The 25,596-nt window shown below is 37.9% G+C and overlaps 1 protein-coding gene across 6 annotated transcripts in view; it reads right to left on the bottom strand.

Moving 5' to 3' along the window:
* The window catches only part of PPP1R9A (protein phosphatase 1 regulatory subunit 9A), a 132,060-nt gene that overhangs the window by 25,846 nt on the left and 80,618 nt on the right, over nt 1-25,596 (bottom strand). For 5 of the 6 annotated variants that reach the window (XM_074536170.1, XM_074536165.1, XM_074536177.1 and 2 more), the window contains exons 6-9: nt 17,118-17,253; nt 8,759-8,914; nt 3,278-3,331; nt 1,200-1,429 (exon numbers count right to left, since the gene is read on the bottom strand). In XM_074536170.1, coding sequence (XP_074392271.1) covers nt 1,200-1,429; nt 3,278-3,331; nt 8,759-8,914; nt 17,118-17,253 — 576 coding nt within the window. The remainder of the gene's footprint in view (nt 1-1,199; nt 1,430-3,277; nt 3,332-8,758; nt 8,915-17,117; nt 17,254-25,596) is intronic. The other variant, XM_074536179.1, reaches the window with a different exon arrangement.

The raw sequence follows: 25,596 nt of genomic DNA, 5'->3' as shown, positions 1-25,596 counted from the left end.
ATATGCTAGGCAATAATATAAAAATGGCAAGAGCAACTTATCTGGAAAAAAAATCTCTGTTCTTACTAAAAATCAAAATAGCTAAACTGGTTTATTTTCCTAGTCTGTCTTTACAACAAAATCAACATAGCTTAGTTTATGCTTTTCTATGTTGTAGGACATAGAGCAAAGTTTCTGTTTTACTAGAGTATGACTGTGCTCCTTCACAGAATGGACAAACTGTAAGTTTGCAGGCATAAATTGAATTTTCTAAAGGAAATATGTCACATCATCGAAGGCGTCTGAAGTATTTAAAAACAACTGACTAGATCTTTTACTAATATAAAGCAGAATGTCAATAGAAAGCTATCCAAGCTCATTCTAGTGACTTGCTCTCTCTCTTTTTATTTTGAATATCAAAGAAATTCATGATAGAAAACACACAGGATACAAACTAGTCTTGGAACAATCACGAAATTCCAAAATAGGTAATGATATTTTGATAATCTAACCCCCTTTTTAATGGGACAGGATATTCATTTCTGCAATCCCAATTGTCTTGTGACATTGCTGTATGTCTTTGAGTTTTCCTCTTTAAATAAGTGTATTTCAGCAGAATATGAAAAAAGCTGATGCTGCAAAAAAAAAAAAGTAATCTGGGGAATGGAAGCTGTTATAGAAATGTAAGATGTTATTATTCTTGCTAGCCACCAGGGAGAGGGGACCACATGAAACAGAAGGGGCCAGGAAATCATCAGTTATCTCAACTCAGCTCAAACATTCTTGGCATCTACAAGAAGAAGGAAAATTAAATGTTAAATGCAACAAAACAATATTCCTTTTGATGTTACATTAGTACACAACAGAAATTAATCCAGCTGATACAATACCTCTACAAATTGCTGCAAACTTTGTTAATCAAGTGCTTTACTGTAATTACTCTTAGTTGTTTGCAATTACATTGAGCTATTTCCTAATTCTGAAACATACCAATCTGGAATATTACAGCCTAAGTCTTTATTTAGGTACAGCATGACTACAGCTTGAATACTAGCATTTTTCCATAATAGAAAGTGTCCATGCTTTTCATGAATAAAAAAGTGGAAAACAGTGTTTACCTTACAGGTGTTTAACAGTGGGTTTCATATTTCAAAATATATCACATACATGTTTTCTAACTGGCCACTAAGTCATTTGCTGAGCCTGGTGTAGCTGCTTACTTTTGCTGAAAATCCTTGATTAATTTCTTTGCCTTGTTATATTTCTTCTCCAGAGCCTGATACTGGCTTTGCGTCTCCTTGAGGTGCTCATTCACTGTGTGACACAGGGTCTGTGCCTCAATCCAATAACTCTCTAATTTCATCATCCTTTCCTTATTCTCCTCAATGTTCTGCTGGAGCTGGGTCTTCTCCAATTCCCACCTCACCTTCTCATTCTCAGCAGCCTGCAGCTGAACAAAGGAGTGGAGATGCAGTCCATAAAAAGCTGCAAAGTGCATCCTAATAGTTCAGGATTAATTCAAACAACTCAAATAGAGAGAATCAGTAAATCAGTAACTACAACAGTAATATGCTAACAGTGGGAAGAGTGTTCCAGGAGAAAGAAAACAGGCTGATACATGTATAATTCTTCCTCATAAAACCAAGCAGAGTTTTTGCTCAGTATTCCAGTGCAGCCTCTATGCTTCTCTGGGTTATACTAACCTATCTGACTGGCTGACATTTAAAATGTCAATAGTGGAGTACCCAGACAAACTGCAGGGTTAATCAGCCAGCACATGGGATGCATTTTGCTTTGTGCATGTGACTCAGGTGCTATAAAGCATTTACACACTTTCAGAAAATGATGACATTTCTTATTTTGGGATGGGGGAATTTTTGATTTCCAGATTGTTTTGTTTGGTTTTAGTGTTGTCATTTGCTAACTGAAGCTACCTGCAGGTTTCAGTGTTTGGTGCTGGATAGGGGTAGGGTTATACAGCATCTTGTGGGATTTAGTTCCTATAATTTAGTAAACAAAAAATGCCTTAACATTCCTGTTTATTTATCAAGAGTTCTTAATTTGCTCTAGGCAGTTCTGCTAGCATTATGGATGATACACACAAAAAAAAAATTAACTTGTTTGCAGTTTTATTAGTAATATACCTAAATGAGTCACATTTTCTTCAGCTCCATTGAAAAGATGAGGTAAAAAGGTCCAACACTAAAAGGCACATTAACCCTAATTTTGCAAATGGATATGCACAGAGGAATGTTTACACCCACACATTGATGCCATCAAGTCAATGGGCCATGGCACAATCCCAAGGGATCGACTGTGTGGCTCCAATTGCTAGATTTGAACTGGAAAGCACAGAAGGAAAAGATTTTTGACTTTCTGGACTGAGACAGGACAACAGAAATTTTCCTTACAGAAAACAGTTGCACTCTGATTTTTTTCTAACAGTAATTTATGCAGATTTGATAAACACTATGTAAAATACAAAATAATAGTGAGTGCAAATGCTGCTGAAAAGAAATAATGATCTAAAATCTTTTCTTGAAGTACAATTTTCTCTTTTTCTTATTTTTATTCCCTTTATAATATAATCAGACTCAAAGAGAAGGATGTCATTATAAAACCTAGTATTGCTGAACTACTGAATAATCAGTTATGTTCCCATAAAGGTTACCCTAGAACAAAAAAAAAAAAATTCTTTTTTATTGCTAAAGCAAATTTAATTTATTAACTAGCAGCTGATTGTGAGATAATGTTTTCTTTTTAACTGATCCTATTTTTCCTTCCTAGACTATCTTTTAAAGAGACATGCAACAATATGAAACAATACTTTTTCTTCTGTATACAAAAATAATTTCTATTAAATTCCTTTAAACAAATTGGGTTTTTAAGAAATGCCAATATTGGAAAGTAGCACAGGGATACTTTAACATCACTTGTAAATAAAAATCTACTAACTTCAACTTGAACATTCAATCCAAATATAATTTTAAAACATGAAAAAATGCATCAGAATTTTAAAACTAGCAATCTGCCATTTAGTTATTATGATACCCCTTAAACCATATGTTTAACTGAAGCTACAAAAGTTGGCACTTTCTTTTAATAGCAGCACTTAAGATTTTTACTCGAAACTTGGAATAAAGAACATACACCAAGACAAGATTTAGCTGAGCCACTGTGCTTCTTAATCAGCCTTTAATAAGGATGGTGACTTCTCCACCCACATAAAGATACATCTTCAGAACTGATTTTGCATAAAGAAAAAAACAGTATGCATTAACCATATATTGATTCTTACCTTTGTCTTCAGCTTCTGAATTTCAGCTTCTGTAACTGCATGTTTGATTTGCAACTAGAATTGAAAACATAAAATAAACAAGTGAAGTCACAGAGAGTACTCCGGTATTTTTAAAGCCTGTGCTGCAAGTTGAATACCTTATTACATAGCAGAAGGCCCCGAAGAGTGCTGCAGTGCAGTAGATTGTAAATTAAAATGTCTAGCTTGCAAAATGACTCAGTCTGTGCAACCTAATTAAAGATAGGATGCCGTCTAACCACTCATAATTTCAAATCAGAACATCCAATCTGTTTAGCAAAACCAAATGTCTTATGTTTAAAAAAATTAGATGTTATCCTGCTGGGCTTTGCTCTCCCCTGATGTGAATGTGAAATATATCCCAGTGCCGAAAGTCCCACTGCACTGATTAAAGCAGGCACATTACAAATAAGCAAATATGGAAATAAGTGATTTAACATCTCAAGAAGTCGGGAAAACCTTGAGGGAAGATTCCAAACATTTATTTCATGCAAGAAGAACAGTAAACTGATGCTATCTTTCACCAATAGCTGGAGTTACTCGGCACAAGCCAGCTAATCTCAGTTGAGGGCAGTTACACAGGGAAACTGTAAATAACAGCAACAGCACTCAAGCAACAAAGCGATTGCAAGCAGATTAACAGGCAGGCAGTGTGCTAAAGGTTGTAGTTACATCACCAAGCAGCCACAACAACACGGGATCTGTACAGGGAAAGGGTTGGTGTGGAGGACCTGGCTCCCACCTGCACACCTGCTGCGGAATTTCTTCTATTCTAACCCACATTAGTCTGTTCCTGTGGAGTGAACAGCCTACTACAGTCTACTACTCTGAGTATATCAGGCAATGTCTTGAAACACCTTTAGTTTTACCACAAAGATCTGCTATTCACAGGCTCCAGGAACACTCTGAAGTACAAACTGAACCACAGCTCCAACAGCATTACCCTACTCCAAGTGGAAATGGTCACTCACATGTACCCAATACTGGCCCAATACTGCACCCCCATCCCTGCTGCTGTACTGCTTAAAGCAGGCAGCATGGGCAAACTACTGACAGGCCCCAAAACCTCACACTGAGTCAGTGACTCGGGTATGTTGGGTATGGAGCTGAGGGCAAGGTCAAAAAATGAATTACAGCCTGAGCCAGCACTGCACTGGAGATAAGGTATCGTCCATTATTTATGAATAGGAGGAATAGCTATGGAAAAGCATGTTTTACATGCAGGTTACTTCTCTTACAAGACAAACATGAGCTTTTGGGAATAGTTTATGTGAGCTAATAGAGTATATGAGGTTGTTGTACTGAACCAGAAACTAACATCTCTGGTGAAATAATGGCTATGTTCTTGAAGAACCAGCTGTTAGTAAGAAAATATACAAATTAATCAAAGGAGAAGTTCTTCTGGGAGAGGGGAATAATTTTCAAAGTAACAGGAACTATCACTGAGCTGACCACTACAAGTATCTCTGAAAAATTCCAAGCCAATTTAGAAATTCCCTTTTCATGAAGTCTCTTGAATGCTCCTTCTTGTGGCACAGGAAATGCACACTCTCAGATACAGTTTGGTTTGCAAATCAGCCTCAATTTATCTACTGAATAAACCTAGTCCTTTAAGAAGGAGAATTCCTCGATTTGTGCTGGACAGAATAAAGGAGACACCGATTCACCATTTAGGAATCTTATTTCCAACACTCATTTCTTGGTTTCCAGAGGAGACTGTAAGAACTTCTAATCCCCACAATCTGTTACTTATGCTCACTTTTTGACTTTGCACTGAAAAGTGTTACAACTCTTCCTGTGCTCAGTGAGAGCAGATGTAAGATTCCATTCCAAACGAAATGAGCTGACTGCAGCAGCGTGCAGAGACACAGGTGACCCTGGGATCATGGGGCTCCTGAGCAAGGGCCACAGGGGAGCAGGGCTACTGCGCCAGGATGGAGGGGGGCCAGTGCAGCTGGGAACAGGGCACTTGGCAGCCCTGGAGCTGGAATAATGGCAAGAAGTTACCAGTGATGCTACTGCACCTACTAAGCTAGGAAGCTGAGAAGGACATACACCTTTTTATCTACATATTAAAGGGAAAAAGGGAGATACTTCAATTTGCATTTGGAAGAGGTTACTTGTAATTTTTGAGCTCTACTTGTAATTTTTGAGGTCATTCTAACCTCTGATCTACAATTTTCAGAGATTGAGAACAGGTTTTTCTCCCCATTGCACTCCTGTTAATAGTGAAAAATTATTAAAGAACCATCTCAAAACATCATGGTGTTTATAGAATGCCTAACCTTTGCTTAGTTCTGCTACACTGTCCTGGGATGAGATAAAATCAGGGGAACAATGGATGAGCTAGATTTTTCCCCTTTTCAGACCTAATAAGGGCATCAAAAAGCCAAGACTCAAAGCCTTAGGCTACCTGCTGACAGTCTACTCCCATCTCTTCTGAAACCCCACAATTCCATACAGAGCACTTAAAGAGCTTATTATTACATACAAATAAACTCCAAATTGTTGCATAAATGACAATCTGCTCAGGTACAGATGGTTTTTAACAGTTATTTTTGTGCTCTCTGTTATTAAGTTAAAAAAATGAAGACTGAGTACCCAGTCAGATCATTGAATCAGTACATGGTACAGCAGATCCCACTGAGGCAGAAGAAAAAAGACTTTTCTGCTTAACAGAAAAATGTGTAGCTTGATATCTGATTTTTTTTTTAAAAAAGAACTAATTATGGTTATAGAATAGATGAGAAATGCTAACACATTTATAGGTTAGACTGAAAAACAAGCAAGGTCAACTATTTGGCAAGAAAATCTGGACTCCACAGCTAAAAATTTTTAAGCAAGTTTACTAACAGGGGACCAGAAATCTTTATTCCATGTCCTATTTAATGCCAGACAAATTCTTGGCAGATACTATTTTGAATTTTTTTCTTGGCTTTTAAGTCAATATAAAATTGTGAAGGCTTCACTTTAACAAAGACATTTTGAGTAATTTTTGGCACATTCCCCATTCAAGTATGTCTTGAAAAGCTGATTAATTTTCTACAAAACAATAAAACTTGTTATAAAAGGTAACTTTTAGAGAGAAAATTGATTGAATTCATCAAGACTGCAAAAGTTAGAAGGAGATTAAAGTCTAGCAAATGTTAAAATACCAGTACACTGGGAAGGAAAGTATGCACTAGAATCTAATATCACCATGACAATTTTTACGCAATCTTTATATATTTTTGCATATAATGATCATCCATTCTTCATATATTTCATTAAAATATGGAATAATGAATTCTTACATAAATGTCCCTTCTCCCCACAGATCTTGTCTCTCTTCAATCATCACAGCTAAAATAAAGTTTCTAGTTTTTTCCCTCTCAAAGCAGTTAAGAAAAATCAGTTTTATTTTTCCTGCTTTACAGCCAGGAAAACAAGACTTTCAAAACTACCGTGATTCACCCAGGAATGCCCATCTCTCTTCTGACTTTCATTCCAAAAGCAAGGCATTTTAAATAAGAGTGCTCTCAGAGTATGGGAACATGATTCTTGTTGCAAAGACTGAATTCAACTAATTAGGTCAAACTATTATGCTTAAAGATTATGTCCTACCCATTTGCTTAATACTTTCATTAATCTCTGGAGTAAGAACAAGAAAGAACAGTTATTCTTTAAATACAATTCCAGAAAACACTGTGTGGGCTTGTGCACTGTGATCGTGAACAAGTCCTCCAGTGTTGAAAGAATTCAGGGCAAATACCAAGAAAAATACATGTACTCACTCAGCATCAGCCAACAGAATGCAGCTGTGTGCTCTTAAAGACAACCCGTAAACAAAAGTGGTGTGCTCAGAACAGCACTGCTGCGTGGGCTGCTGAGAGAGCCCACTCTGGGGCAGGAGCATTTCATGTTTTCTTCTCAGGCTCTCATCTACACTCACACTCAAGGATCCCAAAGTACCTTCATCTGGGCTCTAAAACAGCATTTTAAGGCCATTATAGAAGACAGGTCTGCAAATAACTTCAAATCACTCTGGACAAGCTCCAGTATGGCAATAGCCTGAGTTTATGGAAACTCTATTCAAGCACACATTTAAAGGTACTTTATTCAAAGGTGAGTTTCTTTACCATCACTGCATCTGTGTTTTGCACAGCCTTGGAAAACTCATTGGCACACGGAGAATGGTAGCATCTTCCCACCACTTTGATACTGTATTCTATGTATGATGTAAAGTATTAGAAAATGAAATAAAATGTTCTTCTAGTTCGTGTAAGAGCATAAAACTCAAAATATGGAGTGAGAAAATAATAATTTAAGTAATATAAAAAACTTTCAGGAGCCATCAATGAATAACAGTAGGCACCTAATGGCTGAGAGGGCTATCAGCAAGAAAAGGGAAAGACTGGCTGCTCATTGACTGATCACTTTCCACACATGACTCTCACTAGAGGGTAGTAACAATGTATTTATACAAGATTAAATATCTGGTTTGAGTGAAGGCAAGAGGATAAGAGGAAAAGGATAAAAAAGGAGTCCTGGTATTTTAATAGTCATGTTTGGGCCCAGGTTCTGCTGCTTAAATCTCCTATGAGGTTCTGGCTACTTTCAACCCTCCCATCTTCCTGTGTTAAAAAAAAAAATAAAATTCTTTACTGCCATCACTCAGCCCATTACTGTAAGCTCAGGTATATCCATTGTTTCATGTCTTTATTTGCATGAGAATTCAGGAAAGCCTAAAAAGAAGCCAAATCAAAAGCACACAGCCTAAAATACAGCAGAAATGTCCCTTCATACTTTGGTATGTGAAATTATATTGATTCAATGACCTCAATGAACACCACAGTTAGTACAGGCGGATGCTCTACTCCCTAACCATAAACTTGGCATAGTTTGGGTAAAACTTTGGTAAAATACCCTCTTGAAGTATGGCTGCCTCCCCAACAGAGCATCTTTCTAAACACATGGCCAAACACATGACACGGCTGTACATGGATGAGTTACTGTGGAATGGCATACGATGAGTTTCATATGTCTCTCTTCACTGAAATTTAATATTTGTTGTTTGGTTTTCCCAACTACCTTTTACTGGAATCTTAAAAGACCAAAGCAAAACAAAGCAAACCAAGCCAAACAAAGCCAACCCCAAACCCCAGCACCCTGCTAGTGATGAATGAACTTGCACTGTGTCTATGTGATCAAACTAAGTGCTGAGGCAGAGTAACTTCTGTATTGAAAAGTTAATTTATAAACTGCCCTCATCAATACAACAGTCACCTGAAAGTTGATGCCAAAATATCTCCAAAGTTCAGTTCTATTTCTTTCAAGCAGAAATTTTTGAGTCATTTCAAAGTACTAAACACACAAAAAGCTAAAAACCACTCCAGTTTTCAAGAGAAAAAACCCAAGCACTGAGACAACTAAAAATCTGGTTCAGTGATGTATTTCAGGAGTATGTTCTGATGTATAACTTACTTCTTTGAATTTGTGAGCAAGTTTGCTGGTGTCCACATCACTGGGGGAGAACATGTCATCATTTTCAGGGAGGTCGAACACTTCAATGGCCATGTCACCTCCTGGAAGGACAGGTCCCATGTCTTCATCTTCTTCATCTGTGGCATATTCCCCTGTCTTAATTTTATAGCATTTAAGAAATTCCAGTTATCCTCTTATTATGCAGAGACTATTCAAAGAGTAACTAAGATACTGTGCAATCACAGCATTCTGCATACAAAAAAGGTTTTCTTTGTCTTTAGCTGTAACCCCAGTACTGATGAATTCTACCAGACAAAATTTAACTCCACAGCAGTATTTCAATACATGATGAGAGAACACAGTGTCTTAAGCACTAATAACTCAGTTCTCAAGCATTACTGGCTCTGTATTTTGATAGTTTTATCCTTTTCCAAGTGAGACCTCTTTTCCATTGAAAGAACTCTCCAAATTTATTTCAGATTTAACAATGAATCTTTTCCAAACAGAAAAAAAAACCAGAATACAACCAACAGGATCTTGATTAGTTGTTACTAAAGTCATCTGGATGAAGTAATTCTCCAGTGATATTCCTTGTTGAATTTGAAAACTCATTAGTTTGTTCTTTGTAAACAAATTAATGATAGAAAAGTCACACCCACGCAGAAAGACAACAGTAGGAAAAAGAAACCAAGTGTCAGAGACAAGTTCAGAGTCTCAAGCCAGAGTTTACTCTATTTTCACCCTGAATAAAGAGCTGCTTTGAACTAGTTTGGAATAAAAAATGTGGGTGTTTATTGTGTACGTAAACCACGAGGTGCAAATAATTTGCTGACAAAATAGAATTTTGAAAAATCATATGCTGCAGTATCTCAAAACGAAACAAAATAAAACAACAATATTGAAAAGAAAAAGCTTGAAATATTGAGCCCCAAGCTGCCTACTCAGTCTTTTTGCACACAGATGTGTGCTCATCTCTCCCCATCCCTAAGGTGATGGCACCACCTTGCTCCTGCAGGGTTCCCTCTGGAAGTGCAGAGAGCGTGGATCACAAACAGCCTGCTGGCTTGCACATGACTGGGCAAACACATAATACAGCAAACACTTCCCTCAGGACCACATCTGGATTTACAAGGCTTGGGACTAAATAAATACATGGAAAAGGAAGGGCGGGGAGACCAGAGCAGTCTTTTTCATGTTTCTACAGTAACACCACTAAAGTTTTGACCAAACTATTCAAAGTTTTTCTTCATGAGCTTCCAGTTTTTGAGATGAAGAAGCATAATACTATTATCAGAAGTACATTCCCCATAGTGCTAAAATTATCTATTAGTGTAATTTTCTGGCAAAAGGACTTTTCAAAACAAGAGGTAAGAACTCAGATGTTTGAACAACAGTTCAAACCTCAGCTTCCTACCTTAATTCAGTTTCTCAGCCGTTGTTTAGGCTTATGTGAAACTCTCTAAGCTAAAAAGTGGTGCATGCAAGATGTTGACTCCAGATGGACAGGACATACAGACAGCACATAGAATCATAGAATGGTTTGAGTTAAAAGGAACCTTTAAAGACCATGAAAAACCTACATTCCTCTTTTTTTTTAACCACTTTTTAAAAAAAACAAAGCCAAAACACAGAGAAAGTATAAAATAGTTTAGTAAAATTTTATGATGTTGAAAGAACTACTAAAAAGAAAGTAAGTCAGCAAGATGCACATCCATACTTTAAAACAGTCACTGTAAAGCAAGGAACTTTTTTGGTGAGTTATTGCTGCCACTATAAATAGTAACATATTCTCCAATGAAATAAACAGTAACCATTTGTTTTATATACTTCATGCCTACTGAGCATATATGCCTCAAAATCTCAATAGTCTTCTATTAAAAAAAGCTAACAGCTGGGTTTGCTTCTTCTTTCCTTATTTAAGATAAGTAAAGAGTACATAGTCCATCTCACAGAGTTTTCAGGCATGTAAACACTATAGCTAAAGAAAACAACACCTGAAATTGTCATTCTGTATGTCTAGATCTTATGCACATACACAAAAAACCTTCTGTTACATTACATCTGTAGTAACTTCTTTATTATTTAGTTTGTATTTTATTGTCCCTGGCTATGTGCAGTAGCTGTCTAAACTGAAAATTTGGCTGCTGACTCTCCTGACTTTTTCATGTAATGTAATGCCACCTTCACACAGACTCATGACAACCGCAAGCAGAAAGACTAACTCTCAAAATCACACTGAGATTTCAGAGAAATTAAATTTTGTGGGGACAAAATACTAACAGTCCATGTACTTTCCATTTTGCAGTCATTATCCCTGAAACAAATAAGGTAATTCACAACTGTAATTTCTGCATTAAACAAAAATCCTGGTGGGTCCATCAGCAGTGGCAAGGAAATCTCTGAAGCATGCAAAGAGGAGGCAGGAACAGGATCATTAACCAGTAAACTCATGCCCTGCTTATGTAAAACAAAACAGACCTGGCTCAGCTACATGTGCATTTTAGAGAAATACATTAATACAAAATCCCAATTACATTTACCAATTTTGGCAAAGGAATAAAACAGATGAATTTAGTTAAAGCTGATTTCTCCAAAGACTTAAGCTAAGAACAAGTACTGAATACAAAAAGAAAAATGAACACACATGAAGGAGTAAATTATTGGGGAAAAATTCAAGAGCAGACAATATTCTACCGGCCTCAGGAGCCAGAGTGTTTGAAGAGGAACATCAGGCAGGTACAAATGAACACAAAGGAAAATCTTGCTTCAAATTGTACATAGTGAGTGTCAATGAGCACAGTCATTTTTGCTTCATTTAATGAAAAAAAGTAGCTGTCAAAGCAAAACACAGCTCAAGTAAACAAGACACCAGGACGACAAAAACACAAAACACAGAAATAAATGAGGCTTTAGCTTTTGTCATCAAAATAAAGGGATTTCATCTTACAGTCACATGAAAAACAAATTACAGGTTCAAAAGAATCAATGTGTACATTGAGGAAATATACATCATAAACTACATGAAACATACTTTCCCTGGAAGAATTCTCTCTGCTGACTTTTGTTGCACAAGAAACAATGAGACAGTAGCTGTTCACACACTGTGCCGGTCAGCTAGAATGTGAAATTCACTATTTTATAAGGAGCAGCAAGGCATAGAAAAAAAGTTTTCTTACTTCAAATAACAACTCTGTGAAGTAAGAGTTGTCATTGTAACTCCCTGAGGTCCCTGCAATACATTTTGTTTCCTTATCCAGCAACAGCAGTAATATTTTAAACTCCATAGCCAAAGAAAACTTACATGCTCTAAAAGGAAAATCTTAGACCCTTCATTCTGTGTTGGTGAGCAGAATTCATCCATGGAAAAGCCCTGTTTTTCACTTGAGTAGCACTTAGGGCTAAGCTCGTCCTATCCAAAGCAATAGCTTCTTGTATTAGCCATTCCATTTTGCCATATGCAATCACAGCTAATAGCATGAAATTATCAACCTGAGCTGCAATTTTCCACTTCTAAAGGGAAAATGTGTTACTTGCATTGTTTAACTGCCCTAACAGTAAATTTCTGAAGTGTGCCTAACACTCCCAGCCATAAAGAAGGAGCTCCAGCACCAGCCAGGATAATGCAGACAGACCTTCCCCAAATCACCATAACAAAGGCTGCATCAAGCTACATCTTTTGTTCCTGCTGAAACTCTCCCACAATCAGGGAACACCATTTGAGAAACTATAAAAATAACTCAAGCCCAACTCTTCATCTGATTTTTTCTTTGATGGCTTATATTTAATTTTTTCAAAAGAGTGAAGATAAACATAATGGCATAGTATTAATCATTGCTTTTACAGGAATGCATCATATTAATGATGTTGGAAAAAATGTACTCTCTGAGAGATTTGGTTAAAAAAATGTACTCTTTGGGTGTTAAGACATTCAAGTGCACTGTTATTTTTTTTGCATGTGTCAAGATTTTCTTCAATGGTTTTAAATGTTGCTTTGCTCTCAGCATGTCCTAATTTAAAATGAACAAAATATTAGTTTGACTATTAGTGATATTATAGAACATGACTTGCATTAAACTACTTGTCAGCGGCCACAGAGTGAACAGAATCCTGTAACCTATTATTCATTTCACATTTTGCATCACCCCATGCAGCCTTCTGGGGAACAGGTCATCTGCTTTATCTGACTTTTGTCATTTGCTGTAGAAGATAATACCAAGTCCAAATCACAATTCCAAGAAATGTCAGAATTTGACTCATATGCACAGAACACTGTGTTAACACGAGGAATCCAAAAGGTTTCAGTCAAGGATACAGATTCAGGTCATGCTTAGCACACTAAGTAGGAAATACAAAGACAGTGCCTACTTCAAAGCCTTCGAGTTTGATTTTCTGACAGGATGCTACAAATTAAAAGGATGTGGGATTTTAGGAAGCTAGACAAAGTGGTGATGGGCAAACTGTGCAGCAGGCTATCTAGAGGCAACACACTCTCCCAGCTTTACTGGGATTAGCACAGACTCACTAGGAAATGCCAGTGCTGCCTATTGTATGTAACACTTGAGAAATAGCTGATACTACTGGCTCAAGTGCTTGGCTTGTGGGAGCTTAACAACAAATTGTGAGCTGATGCACACTTATCCTGCTGGTCCTTGCATGGACTCCACTGTGAACATCCATTTTCTTTTCATGTTCATCAGTTCTGCACAAGGGCTTTATGTTTCCATGCAAAAAATTAAATGAAGGAGCATCTGAAAGCATCCTGCAACCCGTGGGACCTGCAGCCCATGGTAACAGCAGATTCTGAAATGCAGGGATGCAGGGCATTTATATAGTAAATGATGAATTTTAAGTATTATTTACACAGTAAACTATATGTATTTTAGAAACACTATGTATTAGTGTAAATGTTACTCAATAAATAGTTGTCAGGCAACATTCCTGCAAGGCAATGGAATGAGAAGGCAATAGGCTAACACTGCCATCTCTAAATTTAGTATCCAACTCAAGTCCACTGCCCACTAGCTGGCAGAAACCAAAACTGTCTCAGAATACTGCTTTTTAAAATAACTTGGATCCTTCTAAAATACCTACAGGCTCCTTGGGCAATGAAGACTTTCAGAAGCTCCAAAACAGAGGAAATCCAGCCAGCTGGTGACACAGCAAGATAAAACATCAGACCTTGCACACGCCTGGCAAACATTCTCTTCCTGTGGTTTAACCACCTCTAACAAACACAAGTCATGTGCCATGACTGCAGGACTCAAACAAGATCACCGACTTCCTGCTCTGGAAAACTTAAAATGTTATTGCTGTCCTTGTAGTAGTCTCGGAGCCTCAGAATTTGGCAGTCTCAAGATCATTTCCTTGTTTATTTATGCAGCTCTGTACCTGGAGATCCATGGTAACATATTTTAAACAGTGCAGGAAAATGAGCAGGATGGCTTGACAGCTCTGAGACTGAGCAACCTGTGTAATTCTGTGCTGTCTGAATGCCAAACTCCTCTCATGGCAATCCAAATACTCCTGAACTCCAAGCAGTCAGAGTCACTATTCCCTCTGATGAAAAAGACTCAAAAGGGTAGCAGTGGTTTTTGTACACCTGTAGATACTCATTCAGCCAGTGCAAAATGAGATTGTCTTGCCCAAAAGGTGCTCTGCTTACCAGAGCCAAAGAATGCAGGGCTGGTGGTGGTGTCTGGCAGCAACATAAACCCACCCAGACTTGTCCACACAGAGCAAGGTATGCTCAAAGAAGTAATGCTCATATTTGACAGTAAATGGAGCAGAAGTGCTTGTGGTGACCAAAAATATCTTTGAACTGTGGCTAATGTGCATTAGATCACAGTTTACATCATGCCAGTTGTCTGGGAATGGTGCAAGCTATGTGAGTAGACCTGGATAGGATAGTCAGGAGGCTAAAAAATAGTAATATTCAGATTACTGCAGGTATTCAGAAAAATCCATTTCTTGTAAGTCTCTTAATTAACAAAGGGAACATGCTACACTGCCTACCTTAGTAACTAAACCTCAGTCTTTATTCTGAATGTCCTACTACCCATGTCCCAAATATATACATGGCATCAAGTAGGAAATGGGTATGAACTTCAATGATACTAATGTAGTTTTTAAGCACTGCATTTGTTCCCAAGCCTAATTCCTTCTCCTTACAAAAGAGATAACTGATGAGATCATCTGGATCTTCCCTGGTAGATGTCTTTTCCTTTCTTCCTCCTTTCCTCATATGCAACACAAAACTCTCTTCTGCACTCCAAAGGCCATTGCCAAAAATTCATGTCATAGTCACAGAGATGGTTACCATCCTCAGTGTAATGCTAGAATCAGAAAAGATACCTTTAACTCTCTTAATTATGGAAAAATCTGGGAAAAACTTGCCCAATTTTATTTTCTCTTTATGATCTGAAGAAAAAGAAAACAGAAAACACTGTTTCTATCAGCAGAAAACACTTTGTGAATTTAGTATCTTTTGTGTAAAATTTATGCAGTGGACAGGACCTAAGAGATTGTAACCACCAAATTGCAAGGACAAGACGCATCACAAAAAGTACCTGATACCTACTCATACCTACTCATCCCTGTTCTCTTTCTGTCCTGTACTGGGAAAAACTTGCATGGCCATCAGTGTGACAGTGTCACCATCAGCACCTTCAACAACCCCTACTGAAGTCTGAAGTACTACCAGGATCAGTATTGATCAACAGGGGTTTAACAACATTTTCCTTATTGCCAAATCTTGAGTAACACCACCTGTGTGGTGCATGAAGGTAAGAAACACAAACATTTGAGATTTTTTGCAGGCGGATGTGTCCCGCAGATAAAAGGTGCAATGCATCAATCACACCGGTCAGTCACACACCCCTCTACATGCACGTACACAATGAGACAGATTTGATCATCAGGCATTCAGGACACCCCTCTCTTGCCTCCATGAAAGCAATCAGACTGTGCTCTCCATAAAATGGTACTGAAAGTCTTCAAACCCTGACATCTACAGCACACTGTGATGAGTTGTAGAAGTCTCTTTTCCCAAAGCCTAGTTGTTCCATTTTGTTTTTGAAGAGATTGTAAGAGAGTTCCTTCAAGAAACTTCTCTTGAATTTAATTCTAGACTAAAGAGAAGGAGACTTGCATGTTTCTGTAGTTTGAGGAGGGAACAGAGAGGATATGGATTTTTCTATCATTTATGTTCTCCCACAGGCATACATACATATGCATGTACGCACAGCTCTTAATTTACATGAGCTACATATGTCCCCGTGACAGGATTAATTCTAAGGTATATAGAAATCTTTTTATTCTTAATATCAGTGGAAATTACAGTAAGTGAAAGCCTTACTAGGGCTGGACAGGATTTTTACTTAGTACTTCTGATTGTTCTGACATATTGCTATTTTAATAGGATGTTTCAAAATCTGAGTATATCCTGATTTTATGTCAAGAGTAATTTTTTTCTAAAAACAAAAACTAACCTGAATTGAATGCATATCAAGAATTCTCCATCTCCCCTTATCTACTGTTCTCTTACACAAAAAAAAGCCCCAAAAAACACCCGGCCCAGGATGAAAACACACTAATACATGGAGTCCAGCATTACAAATAACATTACTCAAGATGATGTGAAATGATGACAGTATGCTTGAGCTATAAGGAAGCAGTTTGTTACAAAACCCAGCAGCTTATTTAGGGAGCAACACAGACAGCAGTAGTCTCTGAAAATGCTCTCAAAGTAATCTTTCCAAGTATCTTGGTATTTAGGCATACTAAGAATTTTATGACAATGGAAAGAAATTATGGAAATTTTACTGCACAGAGTTGTTACTTTTGAAACTTTTGTATTGGCACTAATTGTAAGTATGAATATGCACTTCAGACAAGGTAGACAATTCTCTATCCTGAGGAATATCTGTTCACACAGAAACAAAATCACAGTGTGCGGAAGGAGGGGTCTTACCTAGAATTTCAGAAAACATTCAGACTTAAAAAGAATATCCATTCTTCTAGGAAAAAAGCCCAACACCCTCAACCCCTCTAAAAGTTAGAGGGCAACTTTTACCAGGTTTCACAAAATTTAAACATTTTCACAGAACTTCAATGTTTCAGTGCTCAACCAAACAAGCTTTACTCCCTTATTTCAGAAAGATATAGGCTTTCAAGGAAGAGGAATGCTTCCAGAAGCATCAACCAACTTGATATTTGCTCTTCTGGAACACTAAAATCATCAGCAAAAGTAATGGAAAGGTACAAAAGTTGACCTCTGATTGGTAAGTAAAAAGAAGGAATTAAGAATAGAAAAGAGAACATGAAAAAACACCAAAGAGTGAAAGACTGGACAGTCTGTTACCTCATCATCATCTGCATCATACTGTGCATAATGCTGCTCCAGCAGCTCTCTCTGGCGGCGTTCTTGCTCGAGAGTTTGGCTGATCAGCTGCGCAACCTCACTCACTTGTCCTGGCTTTTCTCGTCCAATTACAAACCTACGCAAAACAACAGTGAAAAAATATTACTCCTACTGTTTAGTGAAGTTCTAGGGTTTTAGCCATTTCTAGTATAGAGGGTAGCCTTTTTCTCCCAAGATGCACAGTTTTGACTGTTCCAAATGTGTTCTGTGGATGAGATTTGTCACAAGGGCACTGTGTGCAGGAGCAGGAGTGATCAGACCGTGACAGGAGGGGCAAAACAGAAGGGACCATGACAAGCCACCAGTCCAAGTTTCATTAAAGTATAATCACTTCCATTCCCTTCAGAGCCATGAATTTTCCTGAAGACCAGGCTGTTATGGGTGCACAGTAAGAGCACAGGCACACTTATGGAAGCTTATAGTGAAAGGAACAGGCATGAGAGTAACTCCTCCCCACTATGACTTAGAAGTTCTCTTCCATTTCTGAGCTTTTATATTTGTCTTCCTCCAATTTAGAAAACAGAATCTATTTCCACATTTTAAAATCTGACAGACACGATTTCCTTAATTTTAATCTGCATTTAATTCTGTCTTTTATTTCATGAACTTCTGTTGCTAAGGAACGTTTTCTCCACTGGTAGCTACTGCTGAACACTGGGTGCACACTTCCTTGGCTTACAAAACACAAGGGAAGTGCCTCTTTCTTGGTTGAGACTTACAAGAATGCTTCTCAGTCTTGCTTTCAGCAACTAGAACTCAGAATTTGTTAGGATTGTAACCCCTTTTCTTTCTTTTTCCAGCACAGTGGCATAACCATATTTAGGTATGTTTTTATCTCCAGAACTAATCATAAACACCCATTACACAGTACCAACACACTGTGAATTACTGAACAAAAGCACAATTTAAAGATGTCAAGCTGAAGAATTATTTTCTTAGAAGGCTAAAAAGATAATTAGGTAATTATAGATGAAAGAAGTATTATGTAGAGCTGACAAGCGCAATAAAGTGACACTGAGATGCTGGATATAGTAAATTATTTGTTCCCACAACATTTGGCTCAAATGATGAATTTAATTTATTATTTGAATGAGGACAGAAATGTGCATTATATCTCATGTATGAAAACTCTTTTCATTTGTACTGCCCATCACTGTTTAAATCCTTTGGGATTTGTCATCCATGTGTAAGCCAACTTCCCAACATTGGATGACCCTGGGTCTACTTCCTATGACAAATAAAATTTCAGATTAAATGAAGAAAGGACTGCAATTTGGAGATTGTTTTCACATCATCAAAATATCCAAGCTACTACTTACTGCAAAAAAGCGAAGAAAGGTGAAAATTAGTAACTCCATTTGAAATAATGGCACAAGGTGCTCTGAAAATAATTTGCAAGAAAGTGTCTTAGCTTAAAAACATCAGCAGCAAATACTGCAGAAACTAGAAGATAATCAAGGCAATAACATCAGCATTTTCATCCTGATCAAACTAGATCACAGTCTGGCACTCATACCCCACTATTACAAAATACGACATTAGTTCTCAGTGATGATAAAGACCTTGGGCTGAAAGAAAAAGAATTGTTCTTCATGGCCCCTACACTTCATCTGTTCTGCATACTGACTCACACACAGATCCTGTTTCCTCTAAATTTCGATTTTAGAGCCAAGTATTACGAAGACTAAACCAGTCATGTTTTCAGACTCAACTGGGAAGAACAATGAACTTTGGAAATTACGAAAGGAAGTTAAAAAGGATTTAACCCGTATCTGCTACTTGTTTGTCTTCTCTGATGTGAAACAAATTAAAATCGAATATGGAAAAAAGAATTCTATTTTAAAAAAAACATTTTAAGCAAAATTATGCATGAGTATATTACTTACACATAGTAGAGAGAGCACCACATTTGTAAACATGTGAAGGAGACCCTCAATGTGTAAAGTTATGAAACCACACGAAGTGATGCAAATATTGGATTCCCTCTGGCCTTCTGCCTGTTAATTTACCTTCCATGGAAAATACAAGACTCAAAACACTTCAATACAATCACCTTTTACACTGAAAACTTAGAATCGACAACATATAATGCATGCAAACTCTGGTAAATCTTGGTATTTTAGAAATGGTTTTAGACACATTAGACTGTAATGCAGTAATATTTTCACACAGACAAACAAAATTAGGTAGGATGTAAAAATATGAAGTCTTATTAATTGAATCTTTTTTTTTTCACATGCCAAAGACACAGTACACAGAGATGGGAATTTCAAGGCTTGAATCACATTTAAAAATGAAATTACTCCATGATACTTGAACCTGTTCAGTGACATATGAAAAAAGTCTCCAAGCAATGACACAGTTTAAAGCAAATATTTTTCAAAACAGAATTATACTAGCAATGCTCTATCACATGAAAATTTATTGCTTTAGAGTGAGGCATATCCAAAATGTCTGAAAAAAAGTTTTTAGAATTGCTCAATCTACAATTGATGTCACTTCTAGAGAAAGAATTGTAAATTTGTAAAATGGGATACTATGTTCCTAGCAATTACAGCTTTTACAAATGAAACCAAACTTTTTGCCATTTTACATTCCATAATCTTAAGAATACCATGCATATAATTATACTTAACTGGTAATTGGGATAAACCATAAATTATAAATTATAAATTAAAGAGAGCTGAATAAAAGTAACTTAGAAAACCATAAAGCAGGGGCAGTTATTAAAACTCTAAGCATTAATTAGATATTTATTCATAGAATAGCTTTAAATACAAGAAATATCATAATCTGAAGTGTTTAAATATGAGAAAGAGACATAAGGCTGTGATTCACTGACCAAAAAATCCATCACTGAACCATAATACACACACTTCAACAAAGTAGCTAATTGTATATTTCAAATTACTTTGGCTCAACAAAATCAATCACATGCACTTCAGACTTCATTACTTAATCTCAAAGGCTAGAAGTATTATAAGAAAAAACTATACATTCTGTCAGCAATAACATATTTGAGAAGCTGGTCATGTTTTTAGATATGAGACAAATGAGCATTTCACAGCCTTTAAACCACATCACAATAATATTCCATTCCCCTAGATTATTAAAGCTAGCAAATGCAAAATTAACCCCAGTAAATCTATGATACAGCCATCACTGTACTAAATTTTAGGTCATTACTGATTTTTTCTGAAGTCTGCAAAAAAGAAGGAAGGAGAAGGAGAGAGGCAGGGCATGAACTGCCCTTGATACTCAGAAGTTACATGCAATTTAGCAGAATTACCAGCCGTGAAATATTCTTTGTGGTTGTGGTTAAAATGAACAGGGATGGAGCTAGAAATATAATTAATATCTGACTCCATAATGGATTTTAGAGTTATCCAAAAGAATTATGTGTCTTGAGAAATTGAAAATTAATTACAGTAGTGGTGGTTAAGAAAAGCATTTCACTGAAATTGAAAGCATTGAAATCCATGATTTAAATATTTTACAGCACACCTGATACATAGCTTTCTGCATATGTCCAGCTTTTAATAAAAGAGGATCTGCAGACCTGTGCTTCTTGAAATAACTTATTGATTTTTTTATCAACTATGGAAACCAGAAACACTATTATAAAAATCAATTTTAAAACATTTCCACTTTGAAAATAACTGATACTAAGAAAAATGTGAAGGCATCAAATCTGTGATGTGAAACTCAAGTTCTGCAGTATACACTTTTAGTGAAATGAGTTAATGATTTCTCCTGAAAATACTTCAGGAATTATGTGCTCAGTTAAAAATACATTAGCATGGTTTCCTTAAATCCAACAAAAATCAAGAATACAGCAAACACATTCTAAGAAAGAAAGGGGGGGTTTGCTGTAACAGTATTCAAAATCTTCTAACCTTTCCTAAAATACAGTTTGGTACAGTAAATGTACAAATGTAAAAAATGTACAGTAAAATTCATTCAGGGAGTTTTACAGTCATGCTTCATTCCTGGAACTCTTCAAGGCCAGTATGGATGGGGCTTTGAGCAACCTACTCTAGTGGAAGGTATCCCTGACAACAGCAGAGAGGTTGGAACTAAATAAACTTTAAGGTTCCTTCTAACTCAAACCATTCTATAATTTTTGAAATGGTTTTCCTCTGAGCATTAAACTCTGAAGCTGCTTCAGCTACCATTTATCTCATTTATTTCAAGATGTCTTCAATTACCTACTCTGGCTGCTTCCATTAGGTTAACAGCCACATAATTAATCTGAAGTGCTAAAAGGGACGTGAACCCTGTTAAGAATGCAGTTTTATTTAGTCACAGCAGCACAAGCTGAAATTTGTGTGGTTACCATGAACAAGATCAACCTCTCCCAAACAGCACTCTCAAATGCAGAACTGACTACACACAAGGAATTCAGAACCTATGAGCTTCCATTACACCTCTTGATATGAAATGATGTGAAACTCGTAAACACTCTGAATAATTTCAGTTGGAAGGAAACCAGTACACCTTAAGCCCCTGATTTGAAAAGAAGGCCAACTTTGCCATGACCTTGGTCAGAATTACCCTTGCTGCAGCTTCTCTCCATTGCCTGTCATTTCGTCCCTTTGTACCAAGAGTACAAAGAATCTGGATTCATCCATTCTGCCTCATGGAAGGCAGCTGGGACAGCAATAAGGCACCTGACATTCCATTCTTTTCTTTCTGAAGATGTTCCTTCCACCTCTTCCCAGGATGCTGCACATCTGCTCTCTAGCTCACAGTGTTGCAAGGGATGCTGCTCCAGATGCCACTCTCGTCAGCTCTTGCCTCATAAGGTTTCTGTCAGCCCATTCCTGCAGGCTGTTGAAGATCCTGTGATTGCAGCCCTTTGTTACCCTATCTACCTCATGTGCAAACTTATCCACCCAGCCCAGCCCTGCATCAGAATGCACTCAGCCCACCCCTGCATCAGAGATCTGCACAGCAACCTTTAAAGCTACTAGGCTGGAACCAAGAGGACTGGTAGAGAGAAATAAAAAAAGATTTGCCTGGAGATAACTGATAAGTGATCCAAAACTCCAATGCAAACAAGAGAAGAACTCTGCCTGGAAATCAGCACCCTTAGTAACACAATGAAGTGATGACCGTCAGTGAATGAAAGTGGCGATGACTGCAGTTATTCAAGGTCAAATAAGAAACATCTAAGAGGGCAATCTGTGTAATATCTAGTGCAGGATGCTGGCCCATGGAGCCAGCACAGATAAGCAGAATTTGGGAAGAGCCTCCAAGGACCCTGGAGATTGAGTTGCCAGTAAGATGAACTGCTGTGCAGAAGTTCTGCAGCCTCTATCCTTGTCCCCAGATCCAGGATGAAGTATCCTGAATTTAAAAACAGACAGAAGGACCTCAACTTACCACTCTTGGTTAGAAGGTACAATGCCATGAGCAGGGACATCTTTCACTAAATCAGGTTGCTCAGGGCCCCACTCAGTCTGGCCTTGAACAGTTCCAGGGATGAGGCATCCACAAATTTTCTGAGAAATCTGTTCCAGTGCCTCACTACCCCATGAGCAAAGTTAATCTCTAACACAAATTTCTCCTCTTTTAGTTTAAAACCATTCCCCCTTGTCCTATCACTATCTGTGTAAAAAGTCACTCTATCTCTTTTATATAAGCCCCCTTTCATTGCTGGAGGGTACTACAAAGTCTCCTCTGAGTCTCTGCCTCTCCTGGCTAAACAATTCCAGCACTCCCAAACTTTCTCTAGGAAAAGTGCTCCAGCCCTCTCATCCACTCTGTGGCCTCCTCTGGACCCACAGCAGCAAGTTCACATCTTTCTTGTGCTGGGAACCCCAGAGCTGGATGCAGCACTGCAGTGGGGTCTCACACGGCAGAGAAGAGAGGCAGAATCACCTCCCTCACCCTGATGGCCATTCCTCTTTTGGTGCTGGTCCAGGATGTGGTTTGCTTTCTGGGCAAACAGTGGTATCAGTGGTACAGGTGGATCAGTAGCAAAATCACAGATTAAGCATCAGAAAAGCCTCAGCAGACTCTCCAGAGCATCTTGGATAGAAACCCCTGATAAACTATGCTACTATCAACACTAAATGGATATTGAGTCAGACAATTAGGCAGTCATGTAAAAAACCCACACAATAATATCAGTGCACTTAAATTAATTATTCCTCTAGAAATCAATTCTAGTCTAGGGCCTCACTGACACATTAGCTTTACTCATGAGTACTTCAAAATTAGCCAAGGGATTTAATGTTTTGGCACCTCTCCAGGTTCTGGTCCTTACATAGCTCTGTTCTTCTGAGAGTGCACATTAAGAATCAATTCCATCTCTTTCCAGACAGCCTGACAGTATTCCAACAAAATCCTTGCTTAACAGGTTTCCTTGAATACAGGGTGATGATTTAATCAGCATTTGCTATAGCACCCCACAACTCCTATGGGAATGACCACTTCAAAGAAACACATCTGTAAATCTGTGCTTTAACATATCTGAATGCAGACACCTCTGTTCAGAAAGTACAAGTGCTAGCAGGCCATGTTTCTAAAAAAAACCAGATTGCTTTTTCAGGTGAGATGTGTCTTCCCTCACTCTCATCCTTGGTGGCATCCACAGGGTAGAAATCCAGGAAGAAAATACAGGTAGGTCACCAGTAAGCTTCTGAGTTCAGACTACGTCCTTAATCTGGATGATTCGATGATCCAGATTCTAGGCAAGCCAGACCATCCTCACAGCTAAATGCTCCTACAGCACCACTCATATATTTTGGGGAGTTATCCTGCAAGGATGAACAGCAGGTATTTCTGCCCAGCTGTCACAATGTTGTATCCCATTAATCAAGGTACACCAAAACTGTGTGCAAGCTTCCACAAAATAGTATCTTGGATAAAGGAGTAAAATAATTAGCTAAATAAACATATATGATGATATTTTAGTTGCAGGATTAGGAGGTTATGTTTAGACCCAACCAAGTTGAGGATGAACTAATTCAAAACCTATCAAGTTGTTCCTTTTCCAGGAAAAGAAAAGAAAAGCTGCTCCTAATGAAATCTAGTCCCACTAAGCCTTACTCATTCATGCTATATTTAATTTTAAAAGTCATGCTCCAATACCTAGAAAAATAGTTTGTAATTCAGACAAAATATTTAAATGAATATTTCTTTATATATTTCACACTCAAACATATAATTTCCTGTCCAAATGCGCAAATATTTTTTTAAAAATTGCCGTAAAATTCAAATTAGCAAGAAATAAAGACACAGGGGCTATGTTTATGCCAGTAAATCACACAGTGCCAGGGAATGCTTCCAAGTACTAGTAACTGGTCATCATATTAAAATTGTATTTTACATCACTGAAACAGTCTTGGAAACAGCTTGACCCAAGTTAAGTAATATTCTGCTAAAGAATACTCAGACCCAGTCCAGGAGTTAGCAAAGGCTAGGAGTCAGCTTGGATGTTTCCAATGGACACTTTAGATATGCCCCCCTGCTCAGAAAGGTACAACTCTTTAAGGGTAGGAGCCCCAACCATGCTGGTGCCAGCTGGCCCCAGCACAAAGAACAGGCCAAGGCACAACTTGTCTACTCCACAGGCACAGCCAAGGAATATAAACCAGCTAAGCAGTGATGAATGCAGTCTTATCTCACCCATCCTAAGGGGTCAGAGGACTCTGGAGTAACTTTTCATGTTCAGCTCACTACTTCTGGTGGTCCTACAGGACAATTACCAGTGCTTGTAAGAGTACTTTGCAGAAAACAGAAAGAAAACAAAATTTGGAATCTTTAGTATAACCACAGTGGATTAAACAGGACAAATTTACACTACTTTGGCACACAGCACCACACATTTAGTTTCTGCAGAATCCATAAATCAGGTTTATCAAAGAAGCAGAAAGTGCACCAAGCACACATGGCTTCTGAAGCAGCCCAGCATGAAGTCCCAGCTCAGCAATCAGCACTGCAGAGCAAAGGGATTTTCTTTCCTTCTCTTTTTCATCTCCTCAGCTCCGGCACTTGGATTCAAAGAAAGAGACAAGGAAAGGAAGAACTAAACCACAACCCCCTGAAAACAGATAACATAACCCAGCTCTCTGAAGCAGACATGGAGTGTGTATCCTTTGTTTTGGGTCCTGTCTCATCACCCAGTAATTAGCAGTCCTGCCTCTGCCACAATGTGGATCTGCACTATGGAGAATGCCTGCAAATTTTTAAAAACCCAACTGTTTCACAGGGTAAGAGCACAGGAAGGCAAAGTCAGAAGGAGCAAAAGAAAATCTGCACAGGCATGCACACTGGGAGAGGAGGATTATCACCTGGACAAGGGAGGCACAACAAAGGCAGGCTGCTCAGTGTTACTGTCAGCAGCAGCATTCCCATCGGGGCACTGCTGCTGCCTGGGACCTGATTTCATCTGTCCCCTGCACTGCCTCAG

The sequence above is a fragment of the Zonotrichia albicollis genome, chromosome 1, assembly GCF_047830755.1.
Source record: "Zonotrichia albicollis isolate bZonAlb1 chromosome 1, bZonAlb1.hap1, whole genome shotgun sequence".
NCBI classification, from domain to species: Eukaryota; Metazoa; Chordata; class Aves; order Passeriformes; family Passerellidae; genus Zonotrichia; species Zonotrichia albicollis.
Note: the sequence above shows the minus strand (reverse complement) of the source record. Positions and strands in the feature narration are given on the sequence as shown.